Source organism: Eurypyga helias, unplaced genomic scaffold, assembly GCF_000690775.1.
Source record: "Eurypyga helias isolate BGI_N326 unplaced genomic scaffold, ASM69077v1 scaffold22636, whole genome shotgun sequence".
NCBI classification, from domain to species: Eukaryota; Metazoa; Chordata; class Aves; order Eurypygiformes; family Eurypygidae; genus Eurypyga; species Eurypyga helias.
In genome coordinates, this window is record NW_010254957.1 from 1 (window position 1) to 19586 (window position 19586).

The 19586-nt window shown below is 42.9% G+C and overlaps 1 protein-coding gene across 1 annotated transcript; it reads left to right on the forward strand.

Moving 5' to 3' along the window:
- Positions 1 to 141: 141 nt before the first annotated feature.
- On the forward strand, positions 142 to 17367 carry SLC4A1AP (solute carrier family 4 (anion exchanger), member 1, adaptor protein; the record flags this gene model as incomplete). The annotated part of the gene is given in 11 exon segments (XM_010153181.1): positions 142 to 346; positions 774 to 896; positions 2766 to 2826; positions 3878 to 4017; positions 4154 to 4314; positions 5524 to 5593; positions 9111 to 9300; positions 10117 to 10222; positions 10815 to 10934; positions 15499 to 15571; positions 17318 to 17367. Coding segments are annotated over 11 exon segments (1299 nt in total), but the record flags the coding sequence as incomplete, so codon positions are not given.
- Positions 17368 to 19586: the final 2219 nt, after the last annotated feature.

A 19586-nucleotide genomic window follows, 5' to 3' on the forward strand; every position in this document is an offset into this window, starting at 1 on the left:
GGACACACGGACGGGACTGTGGTGTGGCCTAATAATTCTACTGACTGAAAAGCACGACAGCGATTTATGTTATTGTACATAATCCGCACGCGTGTTGAAAATGCTTTGTTTGTGTCCTTTTAAAAAAACACTTCTGCAAAGTTGCTGTTTGTGACGTAGGGACCCGAAGAGGACCAGGAGTCCGAGTCGGAACTAACTGTCACACAGCTGAAGGCACTGCGTAAGCAGCAGCAAGCCAAGTTAGAAAAGACGATGTTGGGAGAGGACTCTGATGAGGAAAACGAAAAAGAGGAGGGAAGAAGCGAGAGGAGTCAGAACAGTGATATGAGCTGCTCATGGGGAATGGGTGAGTGATGCTGTGTAAATCTGTTGATAAACCTTGGAAGGTCTTTGAGCCAGTCTTCAGTTAATACTAGGCTTCAAATTCCAGCTGGAATTTGAATTTCCCAGACCAGTGGAAGTTGTTAAGTACAAATTAATCATTTTCCTTTTAAAATGAAGAGTGACAAGGCAAGCTTATTTCTGGTGAGAAGTACGAGAGAGTTTCCTTTAAAAATCAGTGAGAACGTGGCATTCATCTGCAAAATTGTGTCTGGAATAAATAATAGAAAAAAAGAAGCAGAGTAGGTTTTTTGATTGGATATAAGAAATAATGTTCAAGTTGAGGGAGTTAATTTTAGGATCATGTAGCTGATGCTTCTTTCAAGCTAATAAAAGTTGAAATATACTGTTCTCTTTCTAAAGTTTCACCATATTTTTTGTATGTCTTCTAGGGGAGGATGCTGAGGAGGATGAGATTGAAGAAAACCCTATTGCTATTGATTTTCAAGATGTACAAGATGCCTTCTATATGAAAGATCCTAGGAAGGCCTTACAAGGCTTTTTTGACAGAGAAGGTACTTTTTTTTCCTATTTGTAATTTTTTTTTTCTATTTAGCGAAGTGTGACATTTGTGCTCATATTTTCCTTTTGGAAATTAAGATGTCGGAGTTCAACTTTGCTGTTACGTTACGGGTAAGGTTTGGTTTTTGGTCAAGTTTTTGAGTGGTGTGTTTGAGTTTTGTTTTATTGAAAATTAGCTTGCCATTGTAGATCTGAGACTTAGTCACTGATTTCTAAACTGGGAGTTGCAGAGAACACTTTGTATTCTGGATTGACACTCAAACCACACCCATGTTTGGAAACTATGCTGAAAAATCCAAAACACTCACATTCCAGATTGTTCTGTTTGGAGATTGCTGTGAGTGTGAGATAGAATTGGAAAGTATAAAAAGACAAAAGGTGATAATGAATTAATTTAAACTTCCGTTGATTGTTAGTGAAATTTACAGATAACTCACTGTGATTTAGGCCCATCAGGGAACAAAGCCCCATGCAGCCGCTCACTCATTCCTCCCCTCAGAGGGATGGAGAGCAGAAAATATCAGGAAAGGCTGGTGGGTTGAGACAAGGACAAGAAGGGATCACTCACCAGTTATGGACATGGGCAGAACAGACTCAACTTGGGGAAGAAAAAGCAATTGAATTAGTTATCGATCATAGAATCATAGAATGGTTAGGGTTGGAAGGGACCTTAAAAATCATCTAGTTCCAACCCCCCTGCCGTGGGCAGGGACACCTTCCACTAGACCAGGTTGCTCAAAGCCACATCTAGCCATTGTCCAGCCTGTCCAGTAGGACAATGAGAGACAAAAGCAGATCTTAAAAACACCTTCTCCCCACCCCTCCCTTCTTCCCAGGCTCAGCTTTGCTCCTCGTTTCTCTACCTTTTCCCCTACAGCAGCCCAGGGAGATGGGGAATGGGGGTTGTGGTCAGTCCATCACACGCTGTCTCTGCTGCTCCTTCCTCCTCCGGAGGATCCTCACACTCTGCCCCTGCTCCAGCATGGGGTCCCTCCCACAGGTTGCAGTCCTTCAGGAGCAGCCTGTTCCCGTGTGGGTTTCTCATAGTGTCATGAGCTTTTTTGGGCACAGCCGCTGGCGTGGGGTCCTCCCCAGGCTGCAGAGGGGTCTCTGCTGCCCCGTGACCCTCCGTGGCTGCAGGTCACAGCCTGCCCTCTCGCCACAGACTGACAGGGAACCTCTGCTCCACCCTGCCTCCTCCCCTGCCATTCTGCACTGACCATGGGGTCTGCACAGTTGTCTCGATCACATCCCACTCCTTTCTCTGCTGTTTCCACTTCCACTATTGTTCTCTTTTGTTTTCCTCTCTTAAATATGTTAGCCACAGAGGCACTGACTGTCTGGGCCCTAGCCAGAGGCCCGGCCCGCGTGGAGCTGGGGAAGCTTCTAGCAGCTTCTCACAGGAGCCACCCATGTAGCCCTCTACCCCCAACTACCGAACTCCCCTGCCACACAAACCCGACACATTCACTTATTTGCTAAAGTGAAAAATGCATCTTCAGGCTAAACAATATCTGTGAACACAGACTGCAAACTGTCATTACTTCAGTGTCATTTAATACATACAGACACAAGATTGTTTTTTTTTTCTTTGAACTACATATTCCTGAACAGGCCACTTCCAAATTTTTGATCTGGAAAAACCCTGATTATGAAAAACAACAAATGTGGATAATCTCAACTGAAGTTCCTATGGCTTAAAAAAAAAAAAAAAAAAGGAAAAACAAGGCAAATTCAGTCTCTTGATATGTAAGAAGGGCATTTTATCTCAGTTGTTTAACCATGACATTCCTCTCTGCTGTACAGCTTGTTCCTGCTTCTTTCAGTTTTGTTAACTCTAGCGATTTTCTTTTCCTCTCTAGGAGAAGAGTTGGTATATGAATACGATGATCGTGGGCACAATAGCTGGCTGTGCAGGATCAAGTATGTACATCTCCATTCACTTTTGTAGGTAGAAGTTGGCTGCACAGAATTAACAAATGAAAGCAGAAGGAGTTGTCTTGTCACACTTGGCAAGGAGGCCAGCTGGCATTAGACCTAAGCCCTGATACTGGGACAGAAGTTGAGGGATCAGTGCCTAGTTCAGTGTCTGCACTCTTTTCTGGTCTGGCAGCATTTGGTGTTCCTTAGAGATGAAAATAAGAAAAGCAAGAGCCTGGATTCTTTCAATTCCCCCTGTTCTGAGAAATACATGAAATTGAAATACAAGAGAAGAAGCTGGGATATGGTATCTTTAATTCCTAATGAGAGAGAGGAAAAAAAAGTCATTCTACTATGAACCCAATTTCAGTTCTCTTACAGTATAACACAGTTTTTTTTCTTCTATGCTATAAGGCAGATGGGTTCCTGCAAGAGGCCACTAACATAATTCTTCTATGAGGCAGGAGAAGGTGAGATGGAAATTAAGTCAACAGAATAGATCTCAGATGGATAGATACAACACTTCAGTGATTGTAATCCTTCAGTATGATGTGAAGTAGTTGTTACTGGTGATACACGTGTGCAGGATACTGATGCTTAAAATGTTTCGGGTATTGACGTTTAACCTTTTAACTCCTTGTATTCACATTGTCATCACAGAATGGTTTGGGTTGGAAGGGACCTTAAAGACCATCTAGTTCCAACCCCCCTGCCATGGGCAGGGACACCTTCCGCTAGACCAGGTTGCTGAAAGCCTCATCCAGCCTGGCCTTGAACACTTCCAGGGATGGGGCATCCACAGCTTCTCTGGGCAATGATTATAGGAAGAATTATTGTTTGAAGTAGTGAAATAAAAAAATTACGTGTGTGTTTTAGGAAATACATGTCTTTTTTTATTAGTATTGTATGGAATGAAAAGTGAAAAACCTGCAAAAAAAAAAAGACTGGAGTGAAACAGAAAGAACAGTTCCCATGTGATGAATACAACATCTGGGTAGTGTCTGTGAAAAGCTGTTTGTATTGGAGCTGTCCTCTGATCCTTTGAACTGAGCAGGTTGCCTGTGGATGATGCATCAGGGAAGCAGCTGGTGGCAGAGGTTCTCCATTCAGGAAAGAAGAAGGAAGCAATGATACAGTGTGCGCTGGAAGCCTGCAGGCTACTCGATGCTCGGGGAGTATTGAGGCAAGAAGCAGGTGAGTAACCAGTCAAATGCTGCGATTGTTCTAAAAGCCCTAAACTAGGGATTGGAGATTGCTCTCTTGAATTTGTGTGATTGTTCAGTGGTATGCAAATAACTTCGTTTCTTGCCCTTTCCCTTACCTTTCCCAGTATCCAGAAAAAGGAAATCAAAGAACTGGGAAGATGAGGATTTTTATGACAGTGATGATGACACCTTCCTGGATCGAACCGGTGCTGTAGAAAAGAAACGACTGAACAGAATGAAAAAAGCTGGTAAAATAGAAGAAAAACCAGAGACCTATGACTCCCTGGTAAGAAGAATTATTATGACATGCCAGACTTATTCTCTTACGCATGTATTATTACTAAGGAGAAAAATCAAAAATATTTCTTGATCTTTTTGTTAGCCTGCACTCAGCATCACTGCAGATCTTTCGATATTAATTGACCAAGTTAGAATAAAATCAGACTAGATTTGAGGGTTGTAGAATGAGAGGCTTTCTAAGGTTTTGAGACAAGCAAAAACCTTACACTTTTTAAACAGCAACAACAGCAAAAGTGGTTTATTATTCTAATTTAGCACCCACAATGCAGAAACCATCATTGTGACTGCTAACTGGCACAAATCTGCTACCTTAAGCAAAGAGGATGGCCGGCCAAAGACAATGAACTGCCTTGTTACCAGGAAGTGTCAAGTTTTTTTGTTAACCTGCAAAAAAAAAAAAAAAAAAAGTCTGCAGCTGCTTGTGTTGTCCCTTCTCTGGAGAACAGAGTTCAGTCCTTGGCTTCTGTGCACGAGACTTTATTTATCATAAACTAGGGGAGGCCAGAGAAATTTGCAACTCTGAATAATGGTTTTTTTTGCTTTGTGGACAATATCTATGATCACCTGAAAAAATTGCTTCCTTTATTTAAGTGGAAGCTTACTTGTCGGTGTAGTATTGCCTTCTACTTCATGGATCACAACAGTAGATGAATGAAGTACCAGAATGTGATACTTTTCAAATAGTTTCAAACCATCAGAAAATAATTGCAAGCTTTCAAGTGCATAGGGCACATCACAAAGAAAAATCTCCTTCTGCTACAAAGCAGCCTGCACTGGCAGGGGTATGAGGACTAAAAGTCTGACACAGACAATAGGGCGTGGGGGAGCAGGGATAGGGTGGGTTGGAGGATTACAGTGATGTTACAACCTTGCTGCAGAAGCATTAGACATATTCTTGTATTTCAGAAAGAAAATTACTTGAACAGTATGTGAAAGGCCTGATAAGTTGTTTAGGAACAATCTAGACCATATTTTTTCCCAGCCCAGAGGCCCCTGGTCAAAGATCAGAAGCAGAAAAACGTTGATGTGGCACTTAGGGACATGGTTTAGTGGTGGACTTGGCAGTGTTAAGTTCACGGTTGGACTAATGATCTTGGGGGTCTTTTCCAACCTAAATGATTCTATGACATTTGAGTAATACTTAAAAGGGGATTTTAAGAAGATAAGATTGTCTAAGCATGTTGTTCTTTCATAGGTCACAAAGCTGAATGAAGCTGAAAAGGAGCTTTCAGAGATAACAGAGAAGCTGAAGGCTTCAGGGAAAGGTAAGGCATGAAGTTTGTTTGACCATAGTGCTTTCCATAAGGAACAGTAAAGGGATGAAAACATCTTATGGATATCTACAACATCTAAGTTAAGTTAAGGAGGGGAGTGTACAAGCTTCTAGAGCTTGAGAGGAGTGAACATTACTACTGTTTATCTGCCTGTGTTACTGAAACTGACCAATCCAGGGAACACACTTTTCTGCTCCCTGCAAAACCATTTATAAGGAAGAGCAAACAACTGAGGGAAGAGACAGTATCTTTTATTACACTTTCCTCATTGGAAATGCACCTCAGAAAGGAAAGGTGGGAAAAGAGAAATGTGGAGTCAAAGCAGTTGATGCTTAGCCCGAATGTTCAAGGGAACTTGCTGGCTTCTTGAGGGTGTCAGTCAGGGTCCAGGATTATGCCTTTGTGTATGAAGGCTGAGCCTTTCCATGTGGGGCTGTATCTGGTAGCAAGTTAGATTTAAAAGCTCACTTTACAGGGAGTGGCATTTTGCTTTCTGTTACTGCTGATGGCTTGTGGAATAAAAGAAAGGCATGAAGGAAATGTGTTCGGGCAGGTTCTTCATACAGAAAGCTTTTTAACAGAGTTGGCATTAATGAAGGTTGCCATGTCAGTTTGTCAGAAGAATTTCTCTCTGGGAAGCCTGGCATCGACCAGACAGCTGGGTTTCTTTTGTGCGTTATGCAGGTATGTTTCTCTCCGATAACTCAGCCCCACGTGGAAACTCCTTTGTATCAACAGCTTTGTTGGTGACCGATCGTGTCGGATCACTCTTCAGAAAACCTTACTCTTCCACTGAGCACTAACTGACGTAGCTTTTCTGTGTGTTTGAAGGAATTGTTTTCAGCATGACTGTTCTGATAAGTCGCTGAAGGTTGACTAGCAGGAGAAGCTAGTGCTTTGTATTGTCTGAGACATGTAAATTCAAGCTTTCCTGTGTTATGATGCCTTTGCTTTTGCTCATACTGTTTCTCAAGAAGACTGTTAAATCGTATTGTAGTAGAGGCTGGGAGGAGGAAGAATCAGTCTGTTTACAAACTTCTACTAACAGCATATCATTCTGATACACGCTACCGTGGTTTGGTAAATTGGAATTGGTTATGCAGTGGTGTAGAGCCTTGGGAAAATTGCAGTCTCAGCACTTGTTGCAATACAGGGCAATTCAGTATTGGATAGGAATCTCCTAGGACTAGGCCACGATAAAATATAGCAAATATTGGTACTTCGTGTGTGTGTGTTCTAGATTCATGTGTTTTCTCTGATTTCTTTGAAAGCCTCAGGTTGATTACAGGTGTAGGCCAGGAGCAAGCATACTGATCATGGGTGATTCTTGCCCCTGTCATGAGCTGTTTGGCAAAGCAGCTGCACTGCATACAGTTCTGAAACCTTAACACACTTTTGATTGCTCTAAATGATTATTTGTAGCCTAAGGACAAGAGCATAGAGAGACCAATGAGTGACTGACGGGCTAAATTGCAACACCTCTTGCCAAGCACTTGGAATAATTAAGTAGCTATCGAAGATCACAGTAAGATTCACAAATTGTTCTCTGGAGTTCTTCAGAACTAACTGCTGATGGACTGACTTGATATCTCTTGTTCACTGATGCAGGTGAATGAAAATTCAAAAAGACACAGAGCTCTTCAGTCTCATCTTTGGTTGCCTGTTCAGAAGAAAATTATCAATAAGTTGATGGTGCAGTAAATAGCCCTATAGCTTTTTTCCCTGGAATATCAAGTATAATAGCCATGATTGATTCACTTCCTAGCAATGTCAAATTTTACTTCAGTAGTGTAGAAAACTGCTGCAACAGATACTGAATGCTAGCAGTAACCCTGTAAGCTGAATTACCTGATCTTAATCCCTGTTGGTGGAATCAAGCAGAGAATCTTATCTGCAAGAAGGGTAATCAGGCTCGCTGACCATCACTCACTCACTGAAGCACACTGTTCTGCAGCTAAGGCAGTGAGCTGTGGAACTGCACCTTTAGTTGCTCTGAATTATCTGTCTAGACACTACACCTTATCTTTGAAATTTGACCTTTAAATCAATGATCATTCTGCTCAGGTCCTGCCTGCCAGGAGTTTGGCTGCATGTTATCAATACCTTTTCATTGAGGATTTTTATCTTAGCTCATACAAATAGTTAAGAAGAAAAAGAGGAGTATTTCTATCTGAATTTTTTATTACATGCTTTGTCTTCACTTATATTCACGTGGAGGTGGATGCTACAACTATTTCTTATCTTTTGGAGCCTTTTATTTCCATGTATCTGAACAGTTACTGTTGTAGCTTTCATATATTTGCAAACTGTAAAGTGTTTTGTTCTAGATAAGCAATATCATTTTCACTTGAGTCTGTTTGTAAACATGAGTCTTATTAGACTTTTCCCTGAATATTTATCATGTAAAACTGATTATGTACTCTTAACAATAACTTACACTATTTTATTTGAACACATTTAAAATTTCGAGTGCTACTTAATTATCTGAAGCTGAACTGAAAATAACTCATTGGTCACATAATTATTCTTGTGCATGTATACATAAATGCTTATATCGCAGCAAATAAATAACGGATTTGCCACTTTCCCTGCAATATTAACAGCAGAAGACTGCCTGTCAGAAGGCTTGTTAAAATTCTAGCAACAACATTTTTCTTTGTTTGCCTCCAAGTTATTTTTTAACACAATATAAAGTCTACTGAAACATTGTTCAAGGCCAAGAAATTAGTTTTCCTGGGGTTTTTTGTTGGTTTGTTTGGGTTTTTTTTATGAGTGTGCTAGAATCCTTTATTTATTTTTCTTAGTCATTAGAGCTTTAGTTTTTCCTCCTGAATTCTGTTTTAAGTAATCAAATATGCATAGAATTAATCATATTTGAAATCAGGTGGAGTAGAAAGGCTGTTGTTACTCTTTTTCAAGTACAGAGCAGTGTTTTCTTGTTAGAAAATCCAGTCAAAACAAAGGTAAATTTCGTGTGATTAGCCTAACATAGGAAACTATTCTTGTATGCCCTCAGTCACCCAGGGGGAGGAGGCAGCATCATGTGTTGATTCATGTGGAGCTTTGCCAATGTTACCACATAAACATCCCAGGAAAGCCAAAACGGGATTCCCCATGCAGCGGTGTGCGATTATTTTTTTTTTTTTGTAGTTGTGTTTACTTTAGTCTGTGAGTACAAAAAGAACCCATAAGCCGCCTTTTAGGGACAGCAGATATTGAAGTGAGATGGACAACCTGGAATAGAGACGCTTATTCATAAAGAAGCATTCAGTTTTAAGAGAGGTTTTGTTGTGTAAGTGGATTAAGGTTTGCTGTGCAGCTTTTGTTAGGACAAACGCCTTCATCTTTCCAGGGCTAACAATCTTCCTTCTTTCTCCATTCAGCACAAACTTGCAGGGAGGATAGCTGTTCATACACACCCCATTCTCTCTCTAATGGCAGGACTTGATGTGTATAACTTTCATCTCCCCACCTGTAACGGTATGTATCTTCCCTTTGTCTTGCCTAGTCCAGTCCCAGCCAGGAGCTCAAGACACCTTGGATGAATTCATGACTGAAATGAAGTCAGGATGCACCTTGGACAGCGTGGCGCGAAAGAAGCTTCACTTGCGGTCATTTGAACTGAAGAGAGAGCAGCAGAGGCTGAAAGCGTTAATAAAGCTCGTCAAGCCTGCAGAGCTGCCTGAGCTGAAGCCCCAGTAAGTCTTGGCTAAAGTGTGAAGTGGTTACTTTTACCGCTGCTGTTGCCCGTGAGCTGTTGTGCGAGCCCAGGAAGTAGACAGCTTTCCAAAGACAAAAGCTTTCCAAGCGACCTGGCTCATCTCTTTAAAGAGCCGCTGTGTCTTTTGGCCGTTGCTGCATCTGTGGTTGAGGCAGGTGCACCCCAAGAGTGAAGTAAGATAAGCCCACACAGGAGGGATGAGGGGGAAGGGATCGGAAGCATGCTGTCAGCTTTATCTTACTTCCAACCTCCATCCAAAAGGAACGGAAAAATGTTACAGTTAGAATGTACAATATGAAAACCACTTCCGCTCTGTGAATTGTACCTGGAGCCACGTGTGGTGGCTGTTCGACTGCTGCCCAGCAACGCTGCTGCAGTTCAAGTGATCATGGGCTGGTGCATGGTTGGCTTGTGGCAGCTTGATTCGAGGCTGAATTACTTAATTAATTTACTTAAATTGAGGTTTGGCTTCCGAGTGTGTGTTATATGTATGTTATATACATATGTCAGTATATGTGTGCAATTGACTTTGAGAGTCTGTCTGATAGAGATTTTTTTTACTTTCTTACTTTCTTTTTCTCCCTGTATGGCAAGTGTCTGAGCCCTACAGCATGTCTGTAGGACAGAGGAGTCATCTCCTGCAGCCTTCTCCTTGGGTGCTCCACGTGAGAGAGAGAGAGAGAAAAGGATTTTTATATATCTACTTCTAATTTGCAGATTTTTTTTAATTTTTAAATATACGAGTTGTTTGATACCTCATACGCTCTTTTCCTTTGTATCTGACTTTTATTAGGAGTGGGAGTCTGGAAGCACAGAGCAAGCCCAAAAAGATTACCCTGCCTCTCTTTGGCGCAATGAAAGGAGGGAGCAAATTCAAGCTGAAAACTGGAAGCCTCGGGGTAAGTTGGCCTCATAAGTACTGCGAGCGAGAGGCTGTTTCTCGGGCACCTTTTCGGGCTGTGGAGACTGTGGGTGGTAACCGTGTCTTCTCACATGTATGGAAGCAGCACGGAGGCGCAAGCCTGTGGCAGTGGAAGGTGCACAGGGCAGCAGGCAGCGGCTGCCAGACACTGTCAGTGTGCTGGGGCATGGCTGTGGTCCAGAGGCAGTGGATGAAAGGGAAGTAGCCTGGGGACATCAGGGTGAACTGCTGCTATACCTCAGCATCTGGTCCTTTACTTCCTTTTTGGGTTTCTTGATCTCTTAGCTAAGATCTCATATCCAAGCTTGATCTTTTAGCTAAGATCAAGACATTACAGTTCCCAGTGTCCCTCTTAGGAGGAGACTGCACTCCTTGTCTATGGACTGGACATATTCTTTCATCTTCCATCTCTACTAGTAACTTTTCCTTAAAACCTAACTATTCTTCCTGAGAGCATTTCCTTACCAGCTGCCTCTGACAGGAGGAAGCACACATACTACTGTAATGAGTATCTGTGACCTCTACCTTTAGTAACTTAGCACTGATGCACACAAGTCCTTCTCACACAGAAGCTGCCTGTTAAGCGTCCAGACATCCCTGAAAGCTTGTTAAAAATGAAAGATGATGGACCAGAGGTGGAGGAAGAGGAAGAAGAGGAAGAAGTGGAGGAGGAGCAAGAAGTAGATGCAGTAAACAGCAGAGCATCAAACCAGGAAATTACAGTGACAACAGAGGAAGAAACAGCAAAAGAAATTGTTGTTGCTGATGGTTCTCCTTGCCATAACAAGGATCTAGAATCCCTTCAGGATGGTAAACCACTGTTTTTGATTTTTCCAGTAATGAAGCTGAGTCTGTTGCAGCTGAATTTTTCAGGGCTATGTGAATTCCCTGATGTTTGAGTCACAGGTTCTCCAGCAGATTTCTTTTCCATAGATTTTTGCCATGGTCCAGAGTTTGGCAACAGATGAGTTTCACATGATTCCAGCTGAAGTTGTGCTTGGCAGTCAGTTATTCATGCTTTTGCTGAAAATTTCCTGGACTCAAGAAAGCTCCTATTTTGATAAGCCCTGCTTTCATTTGATTCTGTGTCCATATGATAACAATTATTGTTGCCGGGGAGAGTGACTTAATGAGAAAATAAATGTGCGTGTAAATCTTACGATCAGTTTGTAAGGAAGTGGTAACGGAGGGGTATCTTACTTGCATCTGTGTGTTTTATCTCCAATCCATCCTTTTCTATATCAATGTGATGCATTTGAAAACTCAGTAAATTATGTGGTTCAGTAAATGATGTGTTTGACACAAACCCAATTCTAACTTCTCATCTTAATGCTGGACAGGTTGCTCTTGAAAAGCAAGAAACTGTTTGAACTGGTCATGAGTTTTTCTTTAATATTGTATCTTGATGGACTTGGTGGATGAAATAGTCTGGAGGACTTGTAAGAGAGGAGTTCTTCTGGAGACAGATGTAGCTAAGAGTTCCCTTTGTACTTTGCCTCGGGCATGCTAGCACTCTACTCATCAGAGTTACTGCCCAGGGCTCACCTAGCTTGGTCTGTCTTTTTTTTTTAGGGGTTCATTTTCTGCCTGAGCCAAAGATACTAAGGAATAAATCTCACATGGGACCCTCACAAGAGAAATTTCAAGGTGAGCTGTTCAGTTTAGACCATTGTACAGTAGCATGTGGGTTTAGAAACTGTCTAAAGGAGTTATTGTTGTCTTCTGTCAGTAGAGGGAAACAGCCTAACCTAGGTCCTACAGTAAGAATCTCGAATTCCAAGGAGAGATTGTGTTTTGCCTGGGAAGTGTATGGTGAAGACAGGTCACTTCAACTACATTTCAGTTCTCCTCTCATCGTCATTAACTGCTTTGAGATTGTTTAAAAACAAAAAAACCAACCAAACAAACAAAACCACCACACCGAAACAAAAAAAAACCCACCCAAACACAAGAAGAGAAGAAAAATTCTTGATTTAGGAGCATAAACATGTTTCACCCCATCTTAATTTCTTGCAGTAGCCCTTTCACACCACGAAAGGACAGAAATGTTGTTTCGTAAAGTTATAAATATTACATAACATTAGCAAATAGTCTGTTAACGACCCAGATGACCCCTCTTCATGTACACACACAAAAAAATCAGATTCAAAAAAGGAAGACTGTTTGTGGTACTGAATATTTGGAGGAGATCTGTATAAATTTTTTATTTTTTTTTCATAACTCAGACTCTTATCATAGAATGGTTTGGGTTGGAAAGGACCTCAAAGACCATCTAGTTCCAACCCACCTGCCATGGGCAGGGACACCTTCCACTAGACCAGGTTGCTCAAAGCCTCATCCAGCCTGGCCTTGAAGACATCCAGGGATGGGGCATCCACAGCTTCTCTGGGCAACCTGTTCCAGTGCTTCACCACCCTCTCCGGGAAGAACTTCTTTCTGATATCCAATCTAAACCTCCCCACTTTCAATTATTTTCAATTATGTTGTCCTGTTCTCATCATCTTGTCCATAGGCAATCCACAGTAGTCTCAGTATTTCCCAGATTAAGTGGCAGAAAACCCAGGCATCAACCTTTCTGTTCTCCTCTCGCCTGTGCTACTGTGAAATCACTTTATTGAAAATAATTGTAAAAGCATGTTGGTCCTGCGCATTCCCTACTGTTTCCTTCCAAATCAGTCACTGATGGTGATTACAGAGAGTGTCTTTCTAGAAAGTAAACATCTGCTGTTAGCTGAAAGCATGTTACTGAATCCCAAATAGTGGACCGGGTTAATCTATGAAAAACAAAAATACGTTCAGCAGTCTGAAGTATGAACTTTGTTGCAGTGAGCTGCCTGGGATTTCCTTTTAGATGTTTCCATTTCTATGTGAACTTTCTGTAAGCTGATTTCTGATAGAATTGGTCGTTCATGACGTGTCGCAAACCAAGTCTTCTTTCTTGTCAGCGTCTGAGGCAGTCTGTGAGGAACCTGAAGAGACGCCCGAGACAGTGAAGAAAACCAATAGCTCAAGCAAGGTCAGTTACGATAGCACGACTCCTGTATCTTAAGAGTTTCAAGGAATCGTTTAGTAGGCTAATTATTCAGGAAATAGTAACAATTTGATGGAGTATGACTTGGTGATAGGAGTGCTTTTCTGCTCAGACCCACACGTACAGTCACACGCTGCCATTGGACGCCGATTCTGGGGTCTCCCGTGAGAAGGTAAAGCACAGCCTTGCAAGCACAACACAGGCTCTCAAGTCAACCACGGGCTTTCCCCCCCCACCCCCACCTCTTCACTTGGCAGTTAGCCTCTGCTAATTGCTGCTTCTGCTGTATCACAAGTGCAGTAGAACGTAGGTGCTTTCTGGGCTTCAGGAATGGCATTGCAAAACTTTCCTGGGAGAGTAGCTTGGGAAGCATGACACATACCATGCTGGACCATAACTGTAGCTCGTCTGTGTTGCCATTACCAAACATCCTTCCCCCAGATGTGGAAAGAGAGAAGTCTAAGAGATTACTGTCCTTTGCCACCCATTTTTTACCAAATTTAAGTAGATGTACCAGAAGACATTCCTCCTGTGCATCAGAGTTGTATTAAAATGTAAAGCATATGAGCCTTGCGTATTTTGGGACACAGGGAATTGTCGCCTTCTGGAGCTGGGAAGGAACTTGTGTGGCAGCGTCTTTTAGCCTAATGAGCATTGTGAAGTTCTTCCCCTTAGCGTGCGTCCCACCCTTCTGCTGGCTGCCATCAGAAAAGATTACTGTGCTTGGTGGGCCATGAGTTTTGACCATTATGACCATTTCTTTGTGGTGGCCATCTAATTTTAGCCCTGCATCACTTAAAGAAACAAAATCCCTGGAGCCTGTGTGTGCTAACTGCCTCCTTGTTAGTCCTGGCAGAGGACCCAGAAATTGGGTAGGCACAGTCTTCAGAATTGTTCTTTGTTGCTGACCTATAAAGAGTTTTGATAAAGAAAGCAAGACTAAATTTATGCTGTTAAAGCCCAAGTTATACCATCTACACCACGAACATGGGAGAACAAGGCAGCTTCTCATGCTGAGGCAGTCGTCAGACCTCTCATCAGCACGGAGTTCACTCTAGCCCTGAGCATTCTCCAAATACCAGATGGCTTAGCTGTATTCTCTCTCCCGTCACAAATCACTTCTTCCACATGCTGTCTCTGCCCAAAGGGCTCAGATCTTCCATGGAAAATATCAACCAGAAGTCAGCTTTGGTTTTGGTGTTTTGTTTTGTTGGATTTTTTATTTTTAACTCTTTTGGTATTTGAGGAATAACTTTGAATCATGTGAAACAGGAAAAACAATTTTAAAGCGACTGTTCAAAAGCCACATTTAAAAACTGTTCAACTCTGCAGTCTAATGTTTTTGAAAACATTATTCTTCCAGAAGAACTGTTTTAGAGTTTAATTTGGGGAAGGGAAGTTTTTGAAGGAATGAAAAATTGCTTCAACTGCATAACTTCAGACTGTGTCATGATACTAGAAGTAATACAAATCAGTGCTGAGTAACTTGGCTACCTCTTGGGCTCCTCAGTATTGCACTCCACAGTTGTGTGACAGTTTCTTCTTGGACAGCTTCCTGCAGTTGTTGAAAATAAAAGTTGTTGATAAAATGATGCTGGTGTGGCAAAACTAGGGACAAAAAGACATTGCTGCGTCAACATTTGAATTGCAAGTGACATGTTTGTTTGCTTTAAGCATTTCAGTGATGCCAGTGAGACGTGAAAGAAAAGGGGGTTCTTTTCTTTTGAAAAACTAAGTTACCCTTATATAACACATCAACTTTTATATTGTCTGGTTTGAAAGTCACCTTAAACATGAAGCTTTCAGTGGGCTTGCACGTTGAAATCAGTAAAGCACTCCTTGAAAATCCTGAACTAAAGCTTCTTCCTGCATAAAGAAATTCTGTGTCAGATGGCAGCACCAAACGTTAGGATGACAGGATTGAACTGTCCGGAAGTGGACAGTTGGCAATGCTCCTGTTTTGATGGGGAGATTGGGCCGGATGACCTCCAGAGGTCCCATCTAACCAGTATTCCTGTTATTCTGTGACTCTACTGGGAATAAACTGGATCTGTTTCAGGGCTTGATATTTCTTCTTTCCTCTGTATTACTGTTTTCATCCCTGACTCTTGTAGAAATAACCCTCACCATTCAGTATTTGTCTGTGAGTTAATGAGAGATTTAGTGGCTGTGACACATTGCTGAAGGGGTGCAGCGCCTTAAAAATCTCTTCTCCTTTGCAGGTCCAACAATCTTTTTTTTCCTCACAGTACCCAGATGATGACCCAGACTACTGCATCTGGATTCCTCCTGAAGGTATCAACCATTCCCTTACCATTTGTAGTCTCGTAACTCACAAATCTCCCCCATAAATACTCGGGGTGGCCTTGTAACTTCTTGAGAAGAAAAAGTAATTACCCAGGACCTGATATTTTCCGGCATGTTCTGTCGCGTATTTGTTGTATCCCCATGGAAGTGAGGTATTCCTTGCAGTGAGGTACAGACCACATCGGTAGCAGCTTCATCTCAACGGACAGGTGCACCTCAAGTTGGGTTTTCAGTTTTTTGATGCCTGGCAGAGTTAACTCCGTTCACACACAGCGATTTGATGAGGTAGTTGAAAGACAAGCTCAAACTTTCCCTTGGGATAAGCGCTCCAGCTACCTTAGTATTCTCAGGTTTCACAGACATCTCTGAAATCTGAAAATCTCCTTGGCAGGTTTTTGCCAAAATCGTTGAAATACAAACTGTGGGTCATGTGTTTGGGAAAGAAGCCTTGGTAGTGCCCTGCTGAAGGCACTGATGCACGCAGCCGATACACGTTGAAGTTGAACATATGTTTACTTTAGTTCCAGGTTGGTTTTAGTGAAGGGAGGTTATTCTTAAACGGTGTAATGAATTTTCAGTTTCTCGAAAATGGAAAATTCATTTTCACGCATTGAGGTTTTCGCAGTACGTTCAAAGCTTAGCTTTCAGTTGGTAGATTCATTACTATAAATTTTATAAGGCTGTTGGAGGCTTACAATAGAAATGGGTTCCAAAGGGAGTAAGAAAAATGAGAAGAAATTTCACTGAAGAAAACTATAATCTGGTGAATCATCCTTCAGTGAAAAGACGGCATTTCTCTGGCACAAGAAGCTGCTGCAGCAGAATACCCGATTCAGTAACTCAGGGGTCTGATCTGGGGTAGCTGAGCGAGCTCTGTCCATTAGAGGGAGCTCCTTTCTCTGTCTCTGCCTGCTAACAGACTTCTGTCCCAGGTGGCATAGGGAGGACACCAGGGGGAGTAGGGGGAAAGGCAAAAAAAACCCCAACAAACAAGCAAAACAAAACAAAAAAATCCCCACCAAAACACCAGGAATGTATGATGTAATCTTGACACTATTAGTTAAGGTTAAGAGGAATTATAAGTATAAAGACTTACTTGAATTATCATAGAATCCTAGACTGGTTTGGGTTGGAAGGGACCTTAAAGACCATCTAGTTCCAACCCCCCTGCCATGGGCAGGGACACCTTCCACTAGACCAGGTTGCTCAAAGCCTCATCCAGCCTGGCCTTGAACACTTCCAGGGATGGGGCATCCACAGCTTCTCTGGGCAACCTGTTCCAGTGCCTCACCGTCCTCTCCGGGAAGAACTTCTTCCTGATATCCAATCTAAACCTCCCCCCTTTCAGTTTAAACCCATTACCCCTTGCCCTGTCACTACAGGCCCTTGTAAAAAGTCCCCCCCAGCTTCCTTGTAGCCCCTTCAGGTACTGGAAGGCTGCAATAAGGTCTCCCCGGAGCCTTCTCTTCTCCAGGCTGAACAAGCCCAACTCTCTCAGCCTGTCCCCATAGCAGAGGTGCTCCAGCCCTCTGAGCATCTGCGTGGCCTCCTCTGGACTCGCTCCAAGTGGTCTCTGTCCTTCTGATGTTGAGGGTGATTGTAATATCTATTCTGACTTAGCCTCTTCGTGCCTGTCTGACTGGTGCTGCCTGGAGACTGTTTCATACTTGGGTACAAATTTATTTTAGATGAGGCGGGGGAAAAGTAATGCAACTCCTCCTCTTTGTCCGTCAGGTCAGAGCGGTGATGGCAAGACTCATCTCAATGAAAAATACGGCTACTAAGGTTCGGGTGCCCCAGGGTCCATCTGCAGTTTGAAGGACAGCTCTGGTTTTGGATTCTTTCAGTTTTGGACTCTTTCACCACATGTTGATGGAGAGATAAAAGAGCTGGTTTTTCAGACGCTGTTCCAAAATCAAGAGCATCAGCAGCACTCTGACTGTTAGTTCTTCCTGTGTGTCCTGTGTCTTCCAGAGGCATTCCTAAAAGTAAAAGCCCACACATTCTTCCATTTCTTCATCCACTTTCAGCCTTGTCCTTTTATTTTGGCTTCATTTTTTTCTTTTTGTAAAGGAAAATACTCAAAAAGTATTTTAAACAATACACCTCTGTATACTTAGAGGCTTGATAAATTTTATTCATGTTGGTTTTATGTAATTAAAATGAGAAACACGACTGGTTTGCTTCTGCAGCTGCTGTTTGAAAGTGCTGTTATGGGTAAACGCAACCTAAAACTTGAGGGTTTGGGTTTTTGGGTGTTTTTTTTTTTTTTCTTTCCTATGGAGAAAAATACTTGTGTTTTGAAAAGAAAACTGTTTTCACTCCTCCCGTGGGCAGTTGCTGGAGTACTTGGTATGCCGTGGACTGGAAAGGGGGAGTGTACACTGTAACAGAGGTGCAGAAACAATGACGAACCGAAGAGGCTGGCGCTGCTTATCTTGAATCAGAGGGCAGCAGAAGGAAACGATGGCAGGATATCCTGGAAAGGCTTATCATGAAGCCTGTTCTTCTCCTGTCACAAGACAAGAGCAAAGCACCATCTTAAAGAGCTGGCAGGCCTCCAGTTGCACTGAGGTACCCAGAAGAGAGTTTTGAACGCCTGTATGACTAGGCTGTGAAATTCTTTGCCATCAAAGGTGGTTGGAGCTATGGATACGGTAAGGTTCAACGAGCAAACAGACACCTTTTAATAAAGAGGTTGCAGTTCGTGCGCTCACACCACCCTCTGCTTGGCTGCCCATTTCCTTTGGACCAGGAAGTGCTGAAGTATAACAATACGGGCATTTCTGTCTCATATATGAATATATATATACACACGTGTATCTGAAGGAGGATACAAATGTATATAAATACTTGAGTTGTTTATTCATGGACCCCCTTCCTATTTATATATGTGCCTATTTAGCATGTATATGCTATATATATTAAAAAAGCTGGGTGGGTATAAATTGGTTAAACACTCTTTAATGAGAGGTAACACAATGAATAATGGAAGTTTAAATATGAATGGAAGTAATATAACAAAAGCAAAGGCACGGTTCGTGCCCCCCCTCCTCCCCCCCCGATGTCCTGAGGCTGCAGATCAAGCCCTGTTTGGGGTGTGGGGGGAGTTAAAGAGGGCAGGGGGGGTGTGAGTAAGCCGGAGAGTGCACTTAGAGTCAAACCTTTACGTTTTGAGTGGTGCTTTCCCTCAAACTGTAAGGTTTGGGACCTGAAAACCCCAACTGGGGGGTCATCGCTCGTCAGCTCCCCTAAGTAGTCACCGACGGGGGGGTCTGGGCCCCTGGGTGACTCTCAGTTGTCCCAGAGCCCGTGTGGTGGTAAAGGCAGGGGTCATGCAGGGCCTCTGAGGGGTGTAAAGCTCTACGCACCAGCGTACAGCGGGAAGGAAAGCTGTAATCCAGGGTCACATGTCCTTTGGCACGCTCACATGGGACAGTGGCCGCATCCTCATGGATAACTCACAGGAGGGTGCGTCAGAAGCTGTGGAGAAGTGATAACCATGCCACTCCCCTGGCTCTCGCAATGGTAGGGTTGGAGTAAGGGAGCTTACTCCAATTTCACCCCACAGAGAATGTAACGCAGCTTGGCATTTTGCAGGGTTTTGCTTAACATGTTCCAGCTACAGCATCTTCTTTCTGCCTGTAATTTTCAGCATACTTGGCTTCTTTCAGTCAGCATCCATGACCAGGCTGGGCAGCCTGACACTTCCTGCTCCTGGCAGAGGCGCGGCTTTGCACCATCCAAGGAAAGCCTGATGCCCCTCCATTCAAAACACCGGAGCTCATAGGTTTCACAGACCCAGTAGCCCTCCTCCAGAGCCTTGCTTGGTTCCGGGGTGCACCAGGCGCCCGCACGGGACTTCTGTTTGTTGCTGTGGATGCAGAGGGCCTGGCAGGTTCCAAAGCGCAGCACAAGGGAGGTGATGGTTTGCCGTTGACGCTTGTGGAAAGCACAGGGAAGAAGAGCCCATGAGGTGCATACGCCTTCACTTTGACCGTCC